Genomic DNA, 20,063 nt, shown 5'->3' with positions numbered 1-20,063 from the left:
CTCAAAAAGCATTTTGGGGTTAGTATTTTGCCCAAGGACATTTGGCTGGAACAGCCAGGGCTCGAACCACCAACCTTCCAGTTAGTAGATGCCCTGCTCTACCTCCTAAACCACATTTTTTCTGCATTCCCTAAATAGTTCTCGTTTAGGTAATCTCCCTGACAGCCTTGCCTTTGGGTCCACTTCTTGCCTACTTATGACAATAGTCTGTGTGACTGATCCTACAGCTTGTCTTTTCTAAACTACTAAAGAAAGTGGTTTCCACATAAATACATCAGTTCTGTCCTTTAACCTTACATGTGCTGGGCACAAATATCTGGGCATTAATGTTACATATTAATGTCTATTCGGGTAGTTATGCCTCGCTTATGACTTACATCTGATTTTTGCTTCTTTTTGAGGGAACAATCATCCTCTCTTCGACTGGAATGATGGATATTGTCATACGTTTTTCAAACACTGCTGTTATTCTTACCAAATCCTTTTTTGTCACTTCCTTTATTCGAGATGCAGAGCCTCAAACTCCAGGCCTCGAGGGCCGGGGTCCTGCAGGTTTTAGATGTGTCCTTGATCCAACACAGCTGGTTTAAATTGATAAACGAGGACCTCAGCATGACTGTGCCTAAGGGTCTCACAGTGAAACACACTGACACAATATAAAAAAATAATATAAAAAAAACAAAAAAAACACCACACACACACACATACAAGTACTTAATTTATTTAAACAATTTTAAAATACACAAATACAGTGGTATTACAAATGAGGAGCAAAAGTTTTGAGGTGGGAGTGAAAAGAAACGATTTCCCATGATCCACAGAAAGATGCATTTTGGGACATGAGCAACCATCTCCACAACGCACAGTTCAAAGCAAAACTGACAAAAAGAGAACTGCGTGAGGCAGACTGCAAAATCTATCCCATGTAAATTGTACTTGCATTTATTATAGCCATCAGTGAAACGAACAAGTTAATGCATCACTTTTTTGATTTTCAAGCCCACAGGTGAAGTGTATGAAACAAAAACTGCCTTAGCGGGAATTCTAATGGAGTGAGGCATTCCCATTCCCTCCATACACTGTCGTCATCATCCAAAACCAGCGGCTCATGTGGACCTGGTAGACAAAGTAGGCGCATCCTATACACAACGACGAGTACAAAATACCACGACAACCCCTTTCCCCTTTAACTACAGAAAATCGGCCTACGTTACATTGCAATCAGTGTACCACATCGACAGTTTTCTACTTTAAAATGTGCACGATTCAGATCGAGCCACAGAGAGGAGCCGTGCGTGGCTTTTAGTACCACTGGGACTCGTCCAACCCGCCCCGCCCACCCTTTTTTAATTAATACTTGCTTCATTTGTCTCCAAAATCATCCTTTTTAAACCAATCCTGTCCATTTTCTACACAAACTTTCACATTATTTGCCAGACCCTCTGATGTGGGTCAGCACCAGACTGAAACTAATGATCTTTATTTTCTTTAAATCAAGCTCCATCTATGCCAATTACTTTTAAAAGTCATTGCAACATAGGCTGCACAGTACAATTCTAAACTGTGAAGAAAAAAAACAAACAAATGCAGGATCAAATACTACCAGGAGGTACAAACTGAGGCCATGACATCTGAAGAGTTGTGGCATTTTTTCATTTTATCTTTAACTTGCTATCGGCAGAATGGATCCCAGCTTGAGGAAAGTACATTACCAGAATCTACCTTTTTAAAAGGTAACCTCAGTAATTTAGTCTTTAGCTCACAGAAAGTTGCGGCACTTGCAAAATCAGACTTGAAGATGGTTTAAACGTACAGCTGTTTTTCTCACACGTAAGACACGGCAGCACAGTCGGCTCAGAGACGCCCGCTGTGTTTAGGTGACCCAGTGCATTCTGGAGGCAGCATACACTGGCGGGGAAACACACTGGAATATTAGCTGCAATCCAACACCACACACACGGACTGGAGAGTCGGCAGGTTAAACAGCAGCTAATGTGTGATCTTTACTAGGTGAGGGCTGCAGGTGCAATCAGGAAATCAGGTTTGAGGGTCAAAGCGTGTTTTCACAGTTCAAGTAGCTGTTCCACCCACAGACTTAAACATCGATTTGTTAAAAAACTGTGAAACACCCATTTAAGGCAAATCAAAGACATCGTATCCAAGCGGCTTCCGCTGCACTGTGCAACCATGATGTAAAATACTTTGCGATGTAACAAACTGGGTATCAGTAAAATCCAAGTCATTAAACTGCCTTGGAGCCTTTCCTCCAATGTAATTAATCCTTTAAGTTTCTGTCTTGCAGTTCTGCTGCGTTTACTTAAAACATTTGAGAGATTCGTTTTTGTGGCTTCTACTAGAGACACACGTGGAGACAAGGCGGCCGCAACATCCTGTGAATTCTGGTTGAAATCATCCATGAGTGTTTATTAAGTTTTACGAAGAAAGCTGTCAAAGTACGCGTGAAAAACAAAACAAAACAAAATCTTTGGAAGCAGATGGACAGATGGTCTAGAGTGAGGTTGAGGAGGCAAAGGAGACAAAAAAAAAAAAAAAGAAATACCCTCAACATGTTTATCCCACAACCATTTGAAGCTTGTACAACCCTAAGATAACCCTAAGACAGAACCACACAAACACACAAAAACCACATCACTATGCACTGAGTTTAAAAACAATTTCTCATCCGTTCGGTGCGGACACACCAGCCTCCAGACTAGATCATCGTTTCATTCACAGCTTTTCCCACCGCAGCCACAAACCTGAAGACACACTATATGTGCTGTATGGTTTTTTTGGATTTACTACAATGTCCTGGTTGCAACGCACCTGAGGTGGACGCAGACAAAAACAAAAACCCCAAAACATCTACTCATACCATTGGGATCATTGCAAAGAGAACATTAAATCCCCTGTTAATGTAACTGTAGAGCTAAACCTCAAACACCTAAAATACAAAATAAAAGAAAAGTATGTCCACTTGTGGGATTTAGACAGTCTTTCAGGACACAAAAATAGAGTTGAGGCACTGCTCTTCAACACTGCCACGATGGATCATGTGTCTCTGGTAGTTTTAATAAATCCCACAGGCTAATTTTGACAGCTAACAGACATGTCATTCTCTCTTGTGAAGTCTGACCAGCTGGTGCAGTACAATTTCTCTTAATGATTAAAAATAAGTAAAAACAAAAAGTTGGGGGAGGAAAAACAAAACAAAACAAAAAAACAGGAAGATGATGCCACAGAGAAGTGAATCCATGGCTTCATCAACAGCAAGGGGGAGGCAGGAGGAGGGGGGGGTTCCAAATCTTCCCACGGAGAAGAAGAGATGCTGCGGCTGCTACTTTGCCCAAATTGTTGTTAAGGCAACCAAACCGTACTCCACCTGCCCATCTCTCTGTCACATACACACACTCACACTCATTTCTGGCTGTGCACCTCTTCTTCTGTCGAGTGAACAGGGGAGTAGCCAGATACTTGTGCAATCGTTGGTAAGTCCTCCGTGTAATCTGCAAAGTCCTGTTCATATGTGTAAGTGTGTTGTGTGTAAAGTGTGTGTGTGTATGTGTGTGTGTGTGGCTGCAGATGGTGCATGTTGAGGCCTCCATGGTGCACAGCTGGATGAGAGGGTTTCACCGAGGGGCTGCAGACTGGAGGCCGCTTGGTGTGACCCGGGACAGAGCCTGAAAGAAAAATAACGTCACAGTTTGAGCAGGGAGCACATCACTGGAAGTTACAGTTACTGCATGGTTACTATGATGCTACAGCCAGCAGCCTAGCTTAGCGCAAACACTGCATACTAGAGTTCTGCTCAAAACCTTGGGCTAGAATGAACACTGAAATAGCCCATTTTATTTTATTTATTTTACCAAATATCCAATATATTAATACTAATAAGATTCAGTTAATATTAAATGCCCCATCATAGTTTGATGTAGGCAAGGAGCAACCTCAGAGGCTAAAAAAATAAAGACGGCAAGAAGTGCCCACATGGCAGATCCTCTCCAACAGTGAGTCATAACACTCCTGTGTTAAAAAGGCTAACGTTATATTTAAAAGTGAAAATGTTTACAGACTGATACAAACATGTGGACGTGACTGCCTTCATTAACAAAAGGAGGAGCTGTAACACACAGCTAAGCCTCACTTTCACAAAATTTCCAAAAAGTTTGTACTTTAGTTTCACTGAATTACAAACGAAAGATTTGATTCATTACTCGGCACTAATTAGCAGATATCTGTGTCTGTGGATTACAAAAGTACAGTTTCAGCCCAGGCTGCTAAACAAGCTTGGCTGTATTAGCTGATAACCACTCTCACCCACAGACAAACCTGACTCCAAAAACAAATAAAACAAGATGGCTGCAGCCACAACACAACAGTACAGTCCTGAACTGTGCAGCCCCAAAGCAAACAGGTGACAGCCTGTTGGCTACATCCACCCATGCAGACCATGCTCGCATATTTGCACCCTTGGAAATGAATATGATCGTCACTGCAAAAAAGACGAGCACCGATGAAGCTTCTGTGTGCAGAGCTGCATCTAAACTGTGTTTGCACCGTTTCTCTTCCTTGCTCATTCTTACATTCTGTGTAGAGGAGACACTGCTCAAGTAAAGATAACACTTGGGCTTGATTTTAGACTTCAGCGGGAAATCTACATCCCAATTTGCAATGTAGCTGGAAACGCTACTTCCCCCTACACCACAACCTTCACTGTTCAGGTTGCTGCAGGCTACGTCGACCTGACGTGTGATTACATTTCCCAGGAGGTGCGCGTCAGCTTCTGGTTACTTCATAAGTTGCGATGCAGCTTTCCCGCTGAAGTATAATTCACACTGAAGTTTGGCTGTGGCTGTGTTTCCCTGTGAATATACTCTTGTATATATGCTGAAGAAGCCAGTGCAGCAGGTACAAACTGACCAATCAGGAGCCAGCCAGAAGCATAAATGAGCTGGATGCCTACCTAAGGACAAATCACCGGCCTCCATTGGTTGTCCTTGGAAACACTTCTTTGTTTTTGTTCTGAATAAACAAAAGTTGCATTTAACTTTCCTATTTTCACATTTTCACAGACTTTGTGTTCTACATTTGAATTTTCTCTTCATCATACTGCCACAACATTAAACGAATGCTCCATAAAGCTATAGAAACAAGTTAATTATGGTTCATTTTATTCATGGATAAATGTAACTAGTATGAAACTGACATGCAATGTCTTATCCCGTGTCTGTGTGTGGGATAATACACAGAAATGTTTCACTTTTTAAACACTCGATTAAGAAAAACAAAAACGTCAAAGTGACTGGAGGAGACTGATTCTTTTCATTTGTTCAGCAGTTCTCCACTTTGCCCTCTGGGGGGCGTGGAGGTCCACGCAAAGAAGAGAACAAAGGACTTAATGAAGCCTTTAAACAATGACCTCCTTTGCTCCATGAGTGCTTTTACGCTTATTTTACAAACTGGGAAGGACTGTGTCAGTGGAAATGAACCAGTACAGATACTGTTCAGTTTGAACAGAGGGAAAAGGAGAACATGTATGCATGTGCCGTCTGCACAAACACTATGTTCTCTTATGCTAGACGCTTCCTGTTTTCAGGATTTGTTGGGCAACTGAGCACAAATGATTCAAGTTCTTCTTATTAACTGACACGCAATCATAAAGTCCTCCCAGTAAACCGATCGTTTCTAACAACAATGTTTTATGGTCTGCCAACCTGCACAGCGTGTACCCTGCTACTCAGTCACTTGAGATATGCCACAGCCTAAAGAAATGTGGCTGCAAACAGCTGTCTGCTGTGGATTTTCAACATGATATTTATAACGCAGTTCGTGTTACCTGTGAGGACATGCGGGATGTTTCCTGGCGTCCTGTCAGGTCTGACGAGGAAATGTTGACAGGGGCTCCCCGATGAAGGCGCATGCTCACCTTCCTCTCCTTCTCCATACCTGAAAGACAATGAAAAGGTACAAGGTAGGCTAAATATTTCAGCAACTGTTTAAAGAGAAGGAAAAACAAAACATTATATTTTTTTGCTCACCTGTGTGTGAGGCGGGGTTGAGCGGGGAGGGGGCTGCAACTTCCTGAGGGGCTCTGGCTCTTCCTGAGGCCGAGGCCATACCTCTGGCCCCGGGGTTCCTGCTGTGCCTCATTCTCTCATCCCGTTCCCGACGCTCCCGCTCTGCATCTTCCACGGCCCTATTGGCACCCTGACACACAAGACAGCTGAGGTTATTAACCTTTAAGACAGCTGCAAACTTAAAAAAATAAACAAAATAACAAAACATGCTGCATGAAAATGCGTCTAGGCAGAATACACAAGGCCATTTAACAGTGGAAGGTCAACTTAAAATTATGTGTTACACAACATGTTTATAGCTGCGTTTATGTCACTGAGAATGCTGATGTTCCAGTTGTAAACAGAAAGTACACATCACCCAGTTCTTCTAAAGTTTGACTCATATTCTGCTTGACAATGAAATTCCTAAGAAACACTGTTTGTTTTTGGCACAACCTTCTAACAAAAGCACTTATATAATTAAAGTAAGACAGTAGTGAAAAGCACAAAGAAAGTCTTCTTAGATGTGAAGCTATAACTTACAAATTTCAGCATGTTCCAGTCAAAGACGTAGTCGTAGGAGAATCCCTGTCTGTGGAAGAGGTTCCTGAAGAGCTGGCGCAAGTATGAGTAGTCGGGCTTATCGTCGAACCGCAGAGACCGGCAGAAGTTCAGGTAGGTGGCAAACTCGGCTTTGGGGACAAAGAGGTGTTTAAAACATTAGTGTTGGCTAACACTGATGTGGTGCCTTTATTCATAGGTACATAAGAGCACTAGAACCTACACGGGTAGCCTTTGCAGAGGACCTCAATGGGTGTCGACATTTTTTTCTCGCTGATGCGTTCATACTTCTGCCTCTTAGTGGCAGCTTTAAGGCCTTGCCAAGGCAGAGACCCCAGGTTGAAGTACATAAGGACGTATCCCAGTGACTCCAAGTCATCCCGCCTGGACTGCTCTGTAAATGCAGAGAGAGGGCCAGGTCAGTCGGGATCCGGACGAATCACAGTTATTAATCATCAGTTTGTGGAGGTCGGTCTTACCAATGCCCAGATGTGTGTTAATGGAGGCGTAGCGGGCGGTGCCTGTCAGGTTCTTGTTCTCGCGGTAGGGGATGTGTTGGTGCGTGCGTGCGTCACGATATTTCTTGGCCAGGCCAAAGTCGATGATGTAGACGAGATTTCCCTTCTTGCCCAGGCCCATCAGGAAGTTGTCTGGCTTTACGTCTCTGTGGATGAAGTTCTTGGAGTGGATGTACTCAATTCGGCTGATCTGGAAGGAAAAATGGTGGTTAAAAATTAACATGAGGGGTCATTCCAGGAGCTTAACCAAAGTAGATATTTGAAATCAGTGAAGACATTAGACTGTCCTGCACTACTGTACATACAATTTGTGATGCATCTTTAGCATCAAGTGTAGGACCAGCATTCCTCGTTTTATTCCCTTTCTTTTTCCTTTTGGGAACTCACCATCTGGTCAGCCAGCAGCAGGACTGTCTTGAGGCTGAACTTGCGAGAGCAAAAGTTGAACAAGTCTTCCAGACTGGGACCCAGCAGCTCCATCACCATCACATTGTAGTCACCCTCAGCGCCACACCATTTTATCGTTGGAATACCCACTGCAAGAAATGTAGGGAACACAAGGGTTACATTTATAGTTTGGTGCCATTTTGTTCATGTTGGCACTTCAGTGAGAACCACAAGCTGACACTAAACTGTAATAACTTGATGAAACTGCAGCCACTATTAAGGCTGGAATGTGCAAGTCCTCAAATCAGAATCCTAAAAGTCATATATAGGACTTTACAGGCCTGTATAAGGAAGCCAAAGGTCAAGCGTGTTTAGTACTGACAGCTGTGACTCCTCCACAATCACGTCTTCTGTTAAAGCAACCCAACAGCAAGTCTCATGGTTGCACACATATTAAATGGTAAATGGTAAATGACCTGTATTTGTATAGCGCTTTTACTAGTCCCACCTAAGGACCCCAAAGCGCTTTACACACCCAGTCATCCACCCATTCACACACTGGTGGAGGCAAGCTACAGTTGTACAGTTGTACAGTTGCGAGGCTGCCGTGTCGCGCCATCGGCCCTTCTGGCCAACACCAGTAGGCGGTAGGTGAAGTGTCTTGCCCAAGGACACAACAACCGAGACTGTCCGAGCCGGGGCTCGAACCGGCAACCTTCCGATTACAAGGCGAACTCCCAACTCTTGAGCCACGGTTGCCCCGATTAACACATTATGCTCATAATTACATGTTTGTCAATATGCTATATGGGGCAGTGATCAGAAAAAAACAGAATAACAAACCTTTGGTAAACTAAAACTAAAATTGTCGTCGTTTTTGGTTTCAAAAACTGTCTGCCATAATGTGTCAATCTGTGATGCAAGCATGAGGTTTGATGTTGGGTTGTTTGCAGAGGGGGACCATGGGTAAACCATTTTTGATTAATTGGCATTCACTTAGAAAGTTTGTAATTTCAATCCCATTTTTGTGTTAAGGGATTAAAATTACAAACTTTCTCCTGAACAAAGTAGATTTCCCTCCTTGTGTGTATGCATAACAGTATTTCTACTCCGTTTTTATTTTTGTTGTTTTAAACATGTGTACTGGTGAACACGTTTCAGGGTAAAATCTGCAAAAGTCCACAGACGTATGTGAGTCTGATCAACCGTCACTGCTGATGGCAGTGTTTAGCAATGACGTCAGGTCTTCACACTATGAACTTGTGCAATGTCATTTCCCTTTTCTGTGGATCGTATTACAGACAAGCTTGTCTGTTTTGAAGTTTTTGAGCAAACACAATTAGTGCAGCGCACATACACACTTTTCTGATTTCTGTCACGAAGGGGTTTTTCCAAGTAAGCAAGTCACACTGTGTACATGTAAACAGGAAATGCATAACACATTTACTCTGCATGCATTATTTAGAAAAAAAAATAAAAACTTCCTGAAACAAACTTATACAACTCCAAATAATAAAAATGGCTCGACTCCTGCCCTCATACACAGAGGCCAGCTGGTTTCGTAGGAGCCGGTGACCCTGCCAAGGCGAATAGGCCATCTGGCATTTCCTTCTACAGGCAAGCAGCAACAAAATGCTGGTGCTCAGCAACACACACACAGCATAAGCTATTTATATACATACAAACACAAATACATCTCACAGTCTGAGTCGGCTACTGTGCCCTAATAAATCTAACTATGCTGGAACTAAAATACAAATGCATGTGGGGACATAGCTGTGCATACGGACAAACTGCTGACTTCTAAAGTTTACTGTTTTAAAGGCAGACGCCAGTAGTATAGACGACATGAATCAATAAGTCACCAAAGAAAAATACATTTCAAAATGTACATTTCATGCCACACAGTAATAGTGTAGTAATATACAGTATGAGGTACAGAAATACAAACATGCAAACAAGTCTACCCCAGGTATGATGTTGCAGACACTACTGAGCTGGCAGAACAATTAAACAAACTTTACCCATGCTTACTGACTCAAAGCGGCAAGTCCTTTCTTGCTGCTTTCACGTTGGAAGTGTGTGAGCATGTTTCAGAGTCAGATGTTCTTTTCCTTTGCTCTTGGTACCTTTGCAGTGGGCACAAGGGGTTCTTTAAGCTATGCTAGTAGTCGGACTATAAGCCAGTTAGCTAGACTGAATGATCACTTCGGTTTAAACTAAAAAAAAAATAAAAATATCAACAGGAACCATTCATGGTGTCTATCGACATGGTAACAGTAAATATTTTTCCCCAAACAGAAATTTCTCTTAAATACAAACTATATGCAAATCATTTTTCTTTTGGTTTCTTCAACACCAACAGGAGATAAGTACAGCTTTATGTTTTTATCGTGCCACGATACTGTGCAAATTTGAATATTTTTTAGTATCAGTGGTGCATTTTGAGGATGGCCCGCTCCCATGAAAATGTAGTTGTAACCTGTTACCTAATACGATAGAAAAAAGGTGTTACTTGTGTTTTTCCAACAGTCTCCACATCAGTCCTCGATTTATGAAGCTTGAACTGTAAAGAGCTTTTCAGCTTTACTGAAGTAAATAACTCTTTCTCTTGCATGGCTCAACACTCGTGTATTTGTCTTTTATGTGATTTAAACTCTTAATGTTAGTGTGTACATGTGTGTGCGTGTACATGTCTATACATAGGAATAGTAGTGGTAGAATAGTTATGTTAAGCTATATAGTTTATGTCTTGCATATTTCCACAACCATATCCATAATCACATACTGTGTATGCTACTGTTGTATATAGTGTATTATATTCCTTATTTTTTATTTGTTTGTATTTTATTTGTATTTTCCTTCTGATATCTGTACCTGAGCTGAGGTAATGCAAAAATGTCCCCGTTGTGGGATCAATTAAGGTCTTATCTTATCCTAATCTCTACTTTTTGATTAAAGTCAAAGTGGTGAAACAACAGCTATGACAGATGAGTTGAAACTGTATGACACGTGTGCAAAAATTACAGGAAAAACTGACGATCCAACAAGTGATTTGACAACAAGGTACACGAGGAGGAGACACTAGCAGCTGATGATGTGAGAGCCAACGGTAAACAAATGACTCAGAGTATCGCTGGAGCACTCGGTAACTGTACTCCGTAATGTCAGATAGCCCAAACAGTTCATGGACAATTACAATGCTAATTTTATGCTTACAAAAAACTGGTGTCAGAAGTGATTAATAGAGGGAATGGAGGAAAAAGGAAGGGAAAATCATTTGGTGTGTGCTTTAAGCACCCAGCTATTGGGTGGTGTTCACTTCAGGAGGGTCACTTTAATAACAGAAAAAAATGAATGAACAAACACATCCTTTACCAATGTCTACCAGACAGCCAGTACGGAGCATTTTCTTTGTGGTTTACAATGACAAAAGTGTAAACCAGCCTCCATCCAAGTACTTTAAAATGATGAGGAACTTATAAAAGCTGCATGGATGCATGTGTGTAAAGTGAGTGTCATAGTGTACAGTACCTCCACCCTGCATCATCTTGTAGATTTTGCTCTCTATGTGGAGCTGTGGGTGTTTGGTCTTGACACATTCCAATTTGATGGCGACCTCCTCTCCAACAGAGATATCAGTACCTGGGCAAAACAGCAGAGGGGTTAGCTGCATGAAGATGCATTACACATTCAGTCAGAACCTATATTTAATTAATAAAACCCAACAATATGAACAATGGGCACTGCGTCAGGGGTCAACACAATCAAGGGAGTATTATTGTCATGTCAAAGTCCAACACAACTCTGTCATGGTTATAGAATTTAATGATGAAGATAACGAATGTCGTTTTTATTATCATCTTATGTCCTTCATTTATGTCGCTTTTCCAATATGGACCTGGCCAATAGGGCAGTAGGAGTTACAACAATGCAACACATTATATAGCAAGAAACAAATACAAATGATATTTAGTACAGACAAGTGGATACAAACACGTGAATCGTACAAAATAACCGATTATTACAACAGCAAACTTAAAACCCTGTATGGTGGTACCGTATGTGGTTTTTACACATAGGAGGAAGGAGGAGGAACTAGCGAGAATTTATAGCTAAAAAACAACCAATGGGGAAATCTGTAGATAAACAGAGATTGCAACTTTGAAGCAGCACACAGAAGAATGTAGGACAGGACAGCTAGCAATAACATGAAAAGCACAATGACAGACAGAATCCAACTTCCTTCGGTCTGGCCTGCTGCATTTTTCAGCTTTACTGACAGTGAAGAAATGACAGGAAAGTGGAGGGAGAGAGAGAAAGGGGAAGGGCCGTGGGTCGGACTCAAATCCGGGCCGGCTGCTCTCAGCCATACAGCACGCGGCCGCCTGCTCAAACCGGCGCCCAGACCTGGTGCATTTACAAAGAGCAGATCGCCATAATCCAATAAAGGTTAAAAAAAAAACCTTTAGAGATCAAGTTTCCTCACTTGGACAGAGAAACAAGATTTAGTCTTAAATAATGCCTTTCAGTGTGAGTTTTAAATGACACATACTGATCTGATGATACGCAAATACTGCATATCATTTGCATAAAAATAGGAGCAATTGATTTTTCTTAATATATAGAGAGAAGAGCAGTGGTCCTGATATGGAGCAATAGTAAACTCTTGTGGATATTGGGAAAAATGAGGAAGGGAAAAAGTAGAAAGTTGGACTGTTCTAGCTGACAAGTAATTTAGAAACCAAGTTACAGCATCAGCAGATAAACCAATATTGCATCATCAGCTGTGCCATAAGCCTCTGAAAATCAAGAAAACAAGTAACCAGTCCATTAGATCAATGTCATTCACTACTTTAAAAGCAGCAGTTAATGTGCTGCGTTGTCATTTAAAGGTTTGCTTTATCAACATGTCACAGAAAAATCATAAACCAGCGCTTGGCTGGTGGATGAAGTTAGGAAGCCCTGCTTGGGTACACAAGGAAATATCAGTGGTTATTAACACAGCAAAGCCAGCCAAGTGTAAGATACACCAGCCAATTTTGTGTACTGGATGTACTTGTACCCTGCTCTTCTTTCATACATCTACGCTCTTATTCCTCACAACTATCCTTACATTTAGATACGGTTTCACACAATCGAGCATTTTGGGAAATGGCTCTCAAACTGACAAACTCGTTTCTTCCCAAACACAGCCATAGAAGCCAGTTCCCTCCACATGAAAACAGCAACTGGACACCAGGTTATGTAATGCCATCACACACACTCTCACGCATACAGGATCTCACACAAGGAACTGTTCAATCATGTAGGCCAACCAATGGTGTATCAGACAACTCTAAATGATGTCATTCAGCTGGAACGAGTAGCATTCATGGGTGGGGCTTCCAACTTACACCATAACTGTTTAATCAAAGTTTTTAATACAAGAACAACACTAACAGGGTGAAGAGGACTTCATATTTATTTTGGGTTTTTTAAAGCTGCATGAGTATGCATGATGCACCTGCTGCTCCTCATCTATGCAGTTAAATTAGACTTTGATCTACTCCAAGCTAGCAATCCAAACCCACTGTCAAATCATTCGAGACAGTTACTTTAAAGTTTATCCAAATCGCTTGGTCATCTGCACTCAGAAATATTTTTCTCTCTTAGCATACATTTTCTTACATATCCTATAAAACTAGAAGCAGAACCAATGTTGCATCATCAATGTCACTTTTTCTCACCAAGCAGAGAAAATCTTATTACGATTTCTTTCAGATAACAGCATATTCTCCCTGCTCCATTAAAACTGCCACCTGCATTTGGCTCCTCCCATTTTTTCCTGGCCGATTCTTTTTAAATGCAAGTTCTCAGAACTGTTCCTCATGTACACACAATCCATTGTATCAGTATTTTAGTGTAACAGACGCTGACTTCTGTTCACAGTAAACAATAATGCATTGTGATAATGCATTAACATCATACACTTTTCAGGTACATATCCCACTGTGGACTGAAAAGCTGTAACTTGCTGTATGTGATTTCATTGCATGGAATGTAATATACAAATATTTGCATGCATATACATGTTGTATATGTGGATCCCAGGCAGAATACATGAGATCTATCTGGCACAGAGAACCCACAACAATCTAAATAAACATTTCTTTATGGATTTCCCTGCAGAATTAATGTTCTCCTATTTGAAATGCCAAAGTAGTTCCTGAACATACAGTAATCTATTATTCATTGGTGGATTGACATAATTTTATAGAAATCCAGTTGCATAGTTATGCAAAATATGTTTCGTTTTTAAAAACACACCCTTAGCGTTTCTACCCTATTAAAGCTTTCAGTACAACACAAAGACACTTAACTCGAAATAAGTATTTAATCCAGTATGTGCTCGGCCAATCGATCGATAAATCAATCAGCAGCCACAACGAAAAGGCTTCAAAGCCTCTTTATGGGGAGAACTAGCGTGTGTTTGACTGTGGTGTCTGCTCTCTTGCATCATAGGAATGTGATTTGCCTGGACACATTTCCTAGAGAATGTAGTCCCCCACCTCCACCCACCCACAACCCCCTTCTCTCAACCACATGGTCTTAAAGGCGAGGCTGGGGGCATAGATGTGTTTGTCAGTGGAACCCCCCCCCCCCCCAAAAAAACAAAACAAAAAAAAACACAGTGTGTATGTACATGGTGTGTGTTTCTATCAAGTGCAGTCCTGCTTGTGAAACGTGTTCTGACATGTCTCTCCACACTGGCTCACAAACAAACACAGGCAGGCTACTGAGACTCTAAATATCCAAATATTTGACGAGATTTGCATAGAGACCAGCGCACAAAACTGTGCTGTAATGACTATATAGGAATAAAAACAAAACTCAGCATTAACACACTTTATAGAATCAAAGTTGTTTTTTGCCATAAGCATAATAGAAATATAGAAATATAGAAATATATTACAGACTACCATGATCAAGGCAAACAGGCAGAGAGTAAATCAGAGAAACTGACAGCACAGGCAACACGATCCAAGTAAAACCAGTCAGACCAGCGATCCCCTATAATGCTGAAGCATAGTGAAGCAGGTCTAAGCTGGCATTTCACACAGAAGATGACCAAGACTGCAGTGGTTCAAGTCTTCAGTGCGAGGACTCCATTGAACTAAGGCTTAATTTAGGCTGCATTAACATATTCTACGCTCAGTTAAAAAAAAAAAAAAAAAAAAAGACTCAAGATTGCTCAATACCAAAGTTTCTGGGATGGATGAGACAGCGTCATTATAGCTACTGTTGACACCATAACACGGCAGATGGGAAGCAACGAAACGCATCATCAGTTTGAAGACTGACTCACCGTCAGCATTAGTTCTGAGCACGTCTTAGGTTCTTTGTTATTATGGCAGCCTTATAGCAACCTCACTGTTATTTTTCCTTGTGTAAGCAGACCCATCCCTTTTGGTATACTCTACTGGAAGCTTTTCAAAAATCAAAAGCTGGGAAAATGTTAGACAAGTCTCAGGTAGCTAAGTAACAGGCTGAGGTAGAGTTTGGAGCTCTGAACACTTTGAAAAACAGGTTTTATTCTTACTGATAGTGATCAATAATGCGGTGTAAAAGAAATACATCAATGGTTAAATTTACGTCAATACAACGCATCATCACAGCATATCAATATGGGTAATTTTGTGACATTTTTCCACAAACTCACTCAAGTTTTTTCATTTCAACTTTGCACTGATTACGTATGAGAGTGTTCAGTGCCTCTGGATGAAGGGGTGTGGTAATCGCCCCAAAATTATAAAATATTAGTCATAAATACAGAGTACAATGATACAGAATAGGCATGTCACAGAACCAATACTTATATGCAGTGTATGTACTGAAGCAGTAACTCTTCCAGATCTGAAGGGTATTCAGGTCATTCAAGCTACCACGTTAGCGTTTAATACGAACTGGAGGTAGTAAAGGTAATGAAGGTACTTTGCATTTACTTTGCATTTGTAAGGTGGATTCTTATATTAAAAAGGCCACTAATAAGGCAAGTGTATTTACAAGCAGTCATTGTGAAACAAAAGCTCAGGCTCCATGCTGCTGTCAGAGAGGAAATGTATAAAATTGTTTATTTTTGGCAAATTTAAACCTACACCAAGGCCCCAAAACAACAGCATTATTTTAAAACCTCAAATTTGTAGACTACTCTAGTAAATTCAAAGCATAACAATATTTTGCTGAAAGTATGTATAAATACATTCACTTTAAATAACTCTACAGAAAGTCAATAGTTGTATTTCTAAATTGTTGATTAAAATAATTGTACAACAGAAAGACATAAAAGAACTTTGCCTAAGTTAGAATCTGTAATTGGCCACAGAACTCCAATGAACGACCAACATTTCTGTTCATCTCCCAAGTTTAAACTTTAGATATTGGCAATACTTGAATGCTCCTTTTCAGGCGATACCAAACAAGTATTGACGTCTGGTGCTGTGATGAGGGGAAAACCTTTACAGTTCAAGTAGTTTGGACAATGATAAAGACCACATCCGGATTTTTGAACCGTGTTTCAACATGCACATCACCCAACAGATAACACAGCAAGAAGCGATTCAAACGGAAGATCTTTGGAAATACAAGATGACTCAGACCTTGACTAAGCTCTTGTGTGCTCTGTGCATAACTGGCATTTTGTCGTGACAGCCTCTCAAAAGTGGAAAAGCTATTCTACCACTTGTACCCGAATATTTGACAGTCCACATTTGCGTCCAGTCACAGCACACAGAGTACAAGGCTTCACTCCAAGAGCTGACCTCAATCCTGCTAACAACAACCGATCTCTCGCACAATCCACTGCTCAGCCAAGCTGCTCACACATTGTCAGCATTATTAACGCGCTGTTTTCACACACTGTGTGGGAGCCTTAATGTGGGAATGACTGTGAAATCCAGTTGCCTAAACTGTCAAAGTTTCATTTTCTCAAGACTTTTAAGAATTTGTTTACTTCCTGGAGAATTTACTTCTCCAAATGTGTTTGACTTGTTCAATTCAATTATTCACTTAAAGTGCAAATTTGTGCTGTAAGACTTGGAAAAACACCTCTGCACAATGCGTGACTCTCTGTTCTGGCTGATTAACAATGTTACATCACATTATCCACCAGCCAATTGGAGGAGAAAAGAGGAAGGGAGGGAGAGACAAAACCACAAAGTGATTATGCAAGCAGCTGGCAGAGCTCACTATCAGTCGAAACAACGCATCACGTGCAAAGCAAACTGGATACAGTTGATGCATTAACTTCCACTTTGCTCTGTTTAAAACTTTGCGTTTTAAAAATAAATGCATTTATGAATCTGAATCTAAGCACTTTGTTAAACCTGCAGTCCACCCTGCATTATTTCTGATTTCACAGATTAAGAAGTCATCTGCTATACTGCAGAGGGCAACATGATTAAATCATGTACCGTAACAGCCGTCAGACACCAAATCTTTAGGCATTCACAAGTTGTTATTCGTTTTTTCCACAAAGAAAAATGTCAAAAACCAAGAAGTCTGGGTAAAACGCTATATAAACTATGTACACAGGTTTGTCCCTACAGGAAACTGGGCTTGTTAACCAATAATCAAACACATACTTTATCCTTTCAAGTAAAATTTAAATATGAATAAACTATTAAGTCAGCTGCAGCTTAACTGCTCTAGACTGAGACCTTAACACACTAAATGGGGGGGAAAGACCCAACACTAATTCAAGAAGGGACAATAAATGCTACTGGTGTAATTCTACATGTTGTGCTGTTTAGCATTTTATCATTTACTCAAAAAAAAGAAAAAGAAAAAATGTTACAAATTAGCCTAAAAATTTAACAGAGACTCCATGTATTTATTAAAACTGGACTGATCGTGTTGACTTTCATGTCATACAATCACAGGAAAACCACAATTCCAACTTAGACAGCAAATTCAAAATGCTTAGTGATTAAATTAAACTGATGATGAAACATTTAACCAATCATATGTACCTATCTCACTGTTTCCTGAGTAAGCGGAAACATTGCACTTAATACTGTGTAACATATACTCAATTGTTACCAAGTCCCAGCAGTCAGAGCTGACCATTTTCTCTCCTGGTTGATTAGATCGCCGTCAGTCACAGAATAATCAGTCCACCACCAGAGAAAGACTCAAATGAATAACCTCTACATTTGTTTAGATGACTAGGTTTTAAGCTCAAAAATGTGATCAGCTGTTCTCCACTGCTGATGCCAAAAACCTCCAACATGGCCACAAGAGAACACATTACAGCAGCTGGCGAAGCCGTGTTAGAGAATGTTTTTTGCATATTTATATTCATAGCTCAGTTGGAGAGCTCAAAGAAGATACACTTCCCTCTGCCACTATCGACTTCCCCCATCACACAATAAATTACATCATTGCTAGCAGCCACTATTAGCCCACACAGCCTGTGCAGTAAATAATATTCAACATCTACCATTCACCTAAGCCAGAAGAAGGACATGCAGTTCATTAAAGTAAGGACTGATCCACCAGTAGTCCAAAAGTGTAGATGAAAAACTATATGAACGTGTACCTTAAACCAAACAACCAGTACTATACTCAAAGTTACCCCCGCCTGTCTCAGCAGGCCATAGAGCCTCATTTTATCAAATGTAGTCCCAAATGTACCATCCTCACAGATTGAATAACTAGGTTATAATTTTAATAAATAAAGATGTCTTCAAAAGTATCTATAGGATATAAAGGACCATATCCTCCTCACTTCTCAAGAACACTAAGCTAGTGTTTTTAGTGCATTTATGAACAAGAGGAGGAAATTAAACCGGTCTGTTGTGTTTAAAGAAGGATGTTCAGCTTAAGTAAATAAACGCTGGATATCGGTTACCAAAAAAGCTTAAATGAAAGCCTGTGGCCTGATCTGCTATTTTGTTCGAGACTATCACTGCTGCTGCTTCCAGGGGAGCAAAGACTGGAAACCTATACATTAGCTATCTATAGGCAGTGGACATTTAGTTACACAAGAGCCGTCAGTGTCAATTCTTATCGTTAGGACGATTAATTTGGACAATAATTGAATCTTGTAACAGAGAAAATGCTCTCGAAGTCAAACACAATGAAGAATGATATCGTTTATTATCAAATGTTTTATGGCAGCGGATGTCACTGCTAGCTCCTTTGCTACACAGACTGATAGCTTAGTAGCTAACGTTACTGGGACTAAACACAAAACAGCTGATTGATTGTGAGCTCGAATAGGAAACCCGGAGAAGATGACCTATTGTTAGAGACGTCTATATTATAACGAGACTAACAACGGGAAACACTACAAAAATGTTGTCCGCCAATAACTTACCTAGGTAGATGTCTCCAAAAGAGCCACTTCCAATTTTCCTCCCCAGTCTGTATCGGTTACCCACTCTCAACTCCATGGTAAGCAAGCTTCAATCGGCTAGCAAGCACGCTCGCTAGCTCGGAAACAGCCAAAAACGTCCTGGTTTAGAGCTCAGCCTTATTTAAAAGCACCACAGCCAAAAGCATCCAACGCAAACGAGCTATTCAGGCGAAGGACTGACTCTTCTCTATGCTGTCGCCGGATGAGGTCGATACTCACAATCTTTCGCCTCTTGTTTTAAAGTATTCCTAACTTCATAATGTGACAATATGAGGTTCACTGGAAAGGTTAATCGTTGTACTTTCTGCTCCTGGTGTTTTCTGTGCCGATACACTTTAATTCTCCACGGATGAAGGCGGATTTTGAGCAGGTTACTTTTACGATTCTGCTCTAGTTCTCTTCCTCTGGCTGCCTTGTCTGCTCTCTGTGAAGACCCTGTTCAGCACTTCTCTGAATGTGTCTGACATCACTTCCCTGCAGGGTGAAGTGGGGGAGGACGCTTATCAGAGAGCATATTGCTCTAGAGTTCCCAACAGATACCACTAACGATAACGGACCCAACCACATCTCCGGCCTTGGTAGTTTCTTCACTTTGAACTGTTACAAGAGCTAAATTTAAAAACGTTTACTTTTAAATAACCCGGAACTACAGTGTAATGAAAAATAAATGGAAATCATTCACACGGGACAAGAGTGTGAGGTTTCGCCTGATCCGTAGCCGCCATTTTTACCTTCTCCGGGGCTCTGTGTTGTTGCACCTGTATTTTCCGTTAGAGACTAATCTTTACAAAGCGAAAGAGTCTGGTCCTGCACATAAACAAAAGATGTACTCTTTTGTCCAGCTGGCCGCTGTCCACCTTCTCATAAACAAATTAAACAAATACAGTCATTTGCTGTATGACATGGTAAAAAAAAAAACAGAAGAAGCCCTAAATAGATATTTATTTTAAAATAAAACCGTTAATACAAAATGTTACTGATCGGGCACTGAGTTTAATGTTTAATCTAACCCGTTTCTTAAAAATTGTTAAAAAAAAATAAAAAATAAAAAAATAAAAAATTAGATCATCAATTCTTTTATAGCTGTTTGGTAATTTACAGTGGCTTAAATTGAGTGTTATCAACTGGATTTTGACGCCTACA

At 40.6% G+C, this 20,063-nt stretch overlaps 1 protein-coding gene across 1 annotated transcript; it reads right to left on the bottom strand.

Annotated features, from left to right (window-relative positions):
- Positions 1-705: 705 nt before the first annotated feature.
- Positions 706-19,384, bottom strand: csnk1da (casein kinase 1, delta a). The gene is made up of 9 exons (XM_084926889.1): positions 18,882-19,384; positions 11,057-11,167; positions 7,523-7,671; positions 7,097-7,325; positions 6,841-7,011; positions 6,600-6,748; positions 6,039-6,207; positions 5,837-5,946; positions 706-3,680 (listed from the first exon to the last, which is right to left on the bottom strand). Exons 1-9 carry the CDS (start codon positions 18,955-18,957, stop codon positions 3,630-3,632), a joined length of 1,215 nt encoding a protein of 404 aa, XP_084783015.1. The 5' UTR covers positions 18,958-19,384; the 3' UTR covers positions 706-3,629.
- Positions 19,385-20,063: the final 679 nt, after the last annotated feature.

The sequence above is a fragment of the Perissodus microlepis genome, chromosome 4 (assembly GCF_051167445.1).
Source record: "Perissodus microlepis isolate ML-2025 ecotype Zambia chromosome 4, ASM5116744v1, whole genome shotgun sequence".
Taxonomy (NCBI): Eukaryota; Metazoa; Chordata; class Actinopteri; order Cichliformes; family Cichlidae; genus Perissodus; species Perissodus microlepis.
Note: the sequence above shows the minus strand (reverse complement) of the source record. Positions and strands in the feature narration are given on the sequence as shown.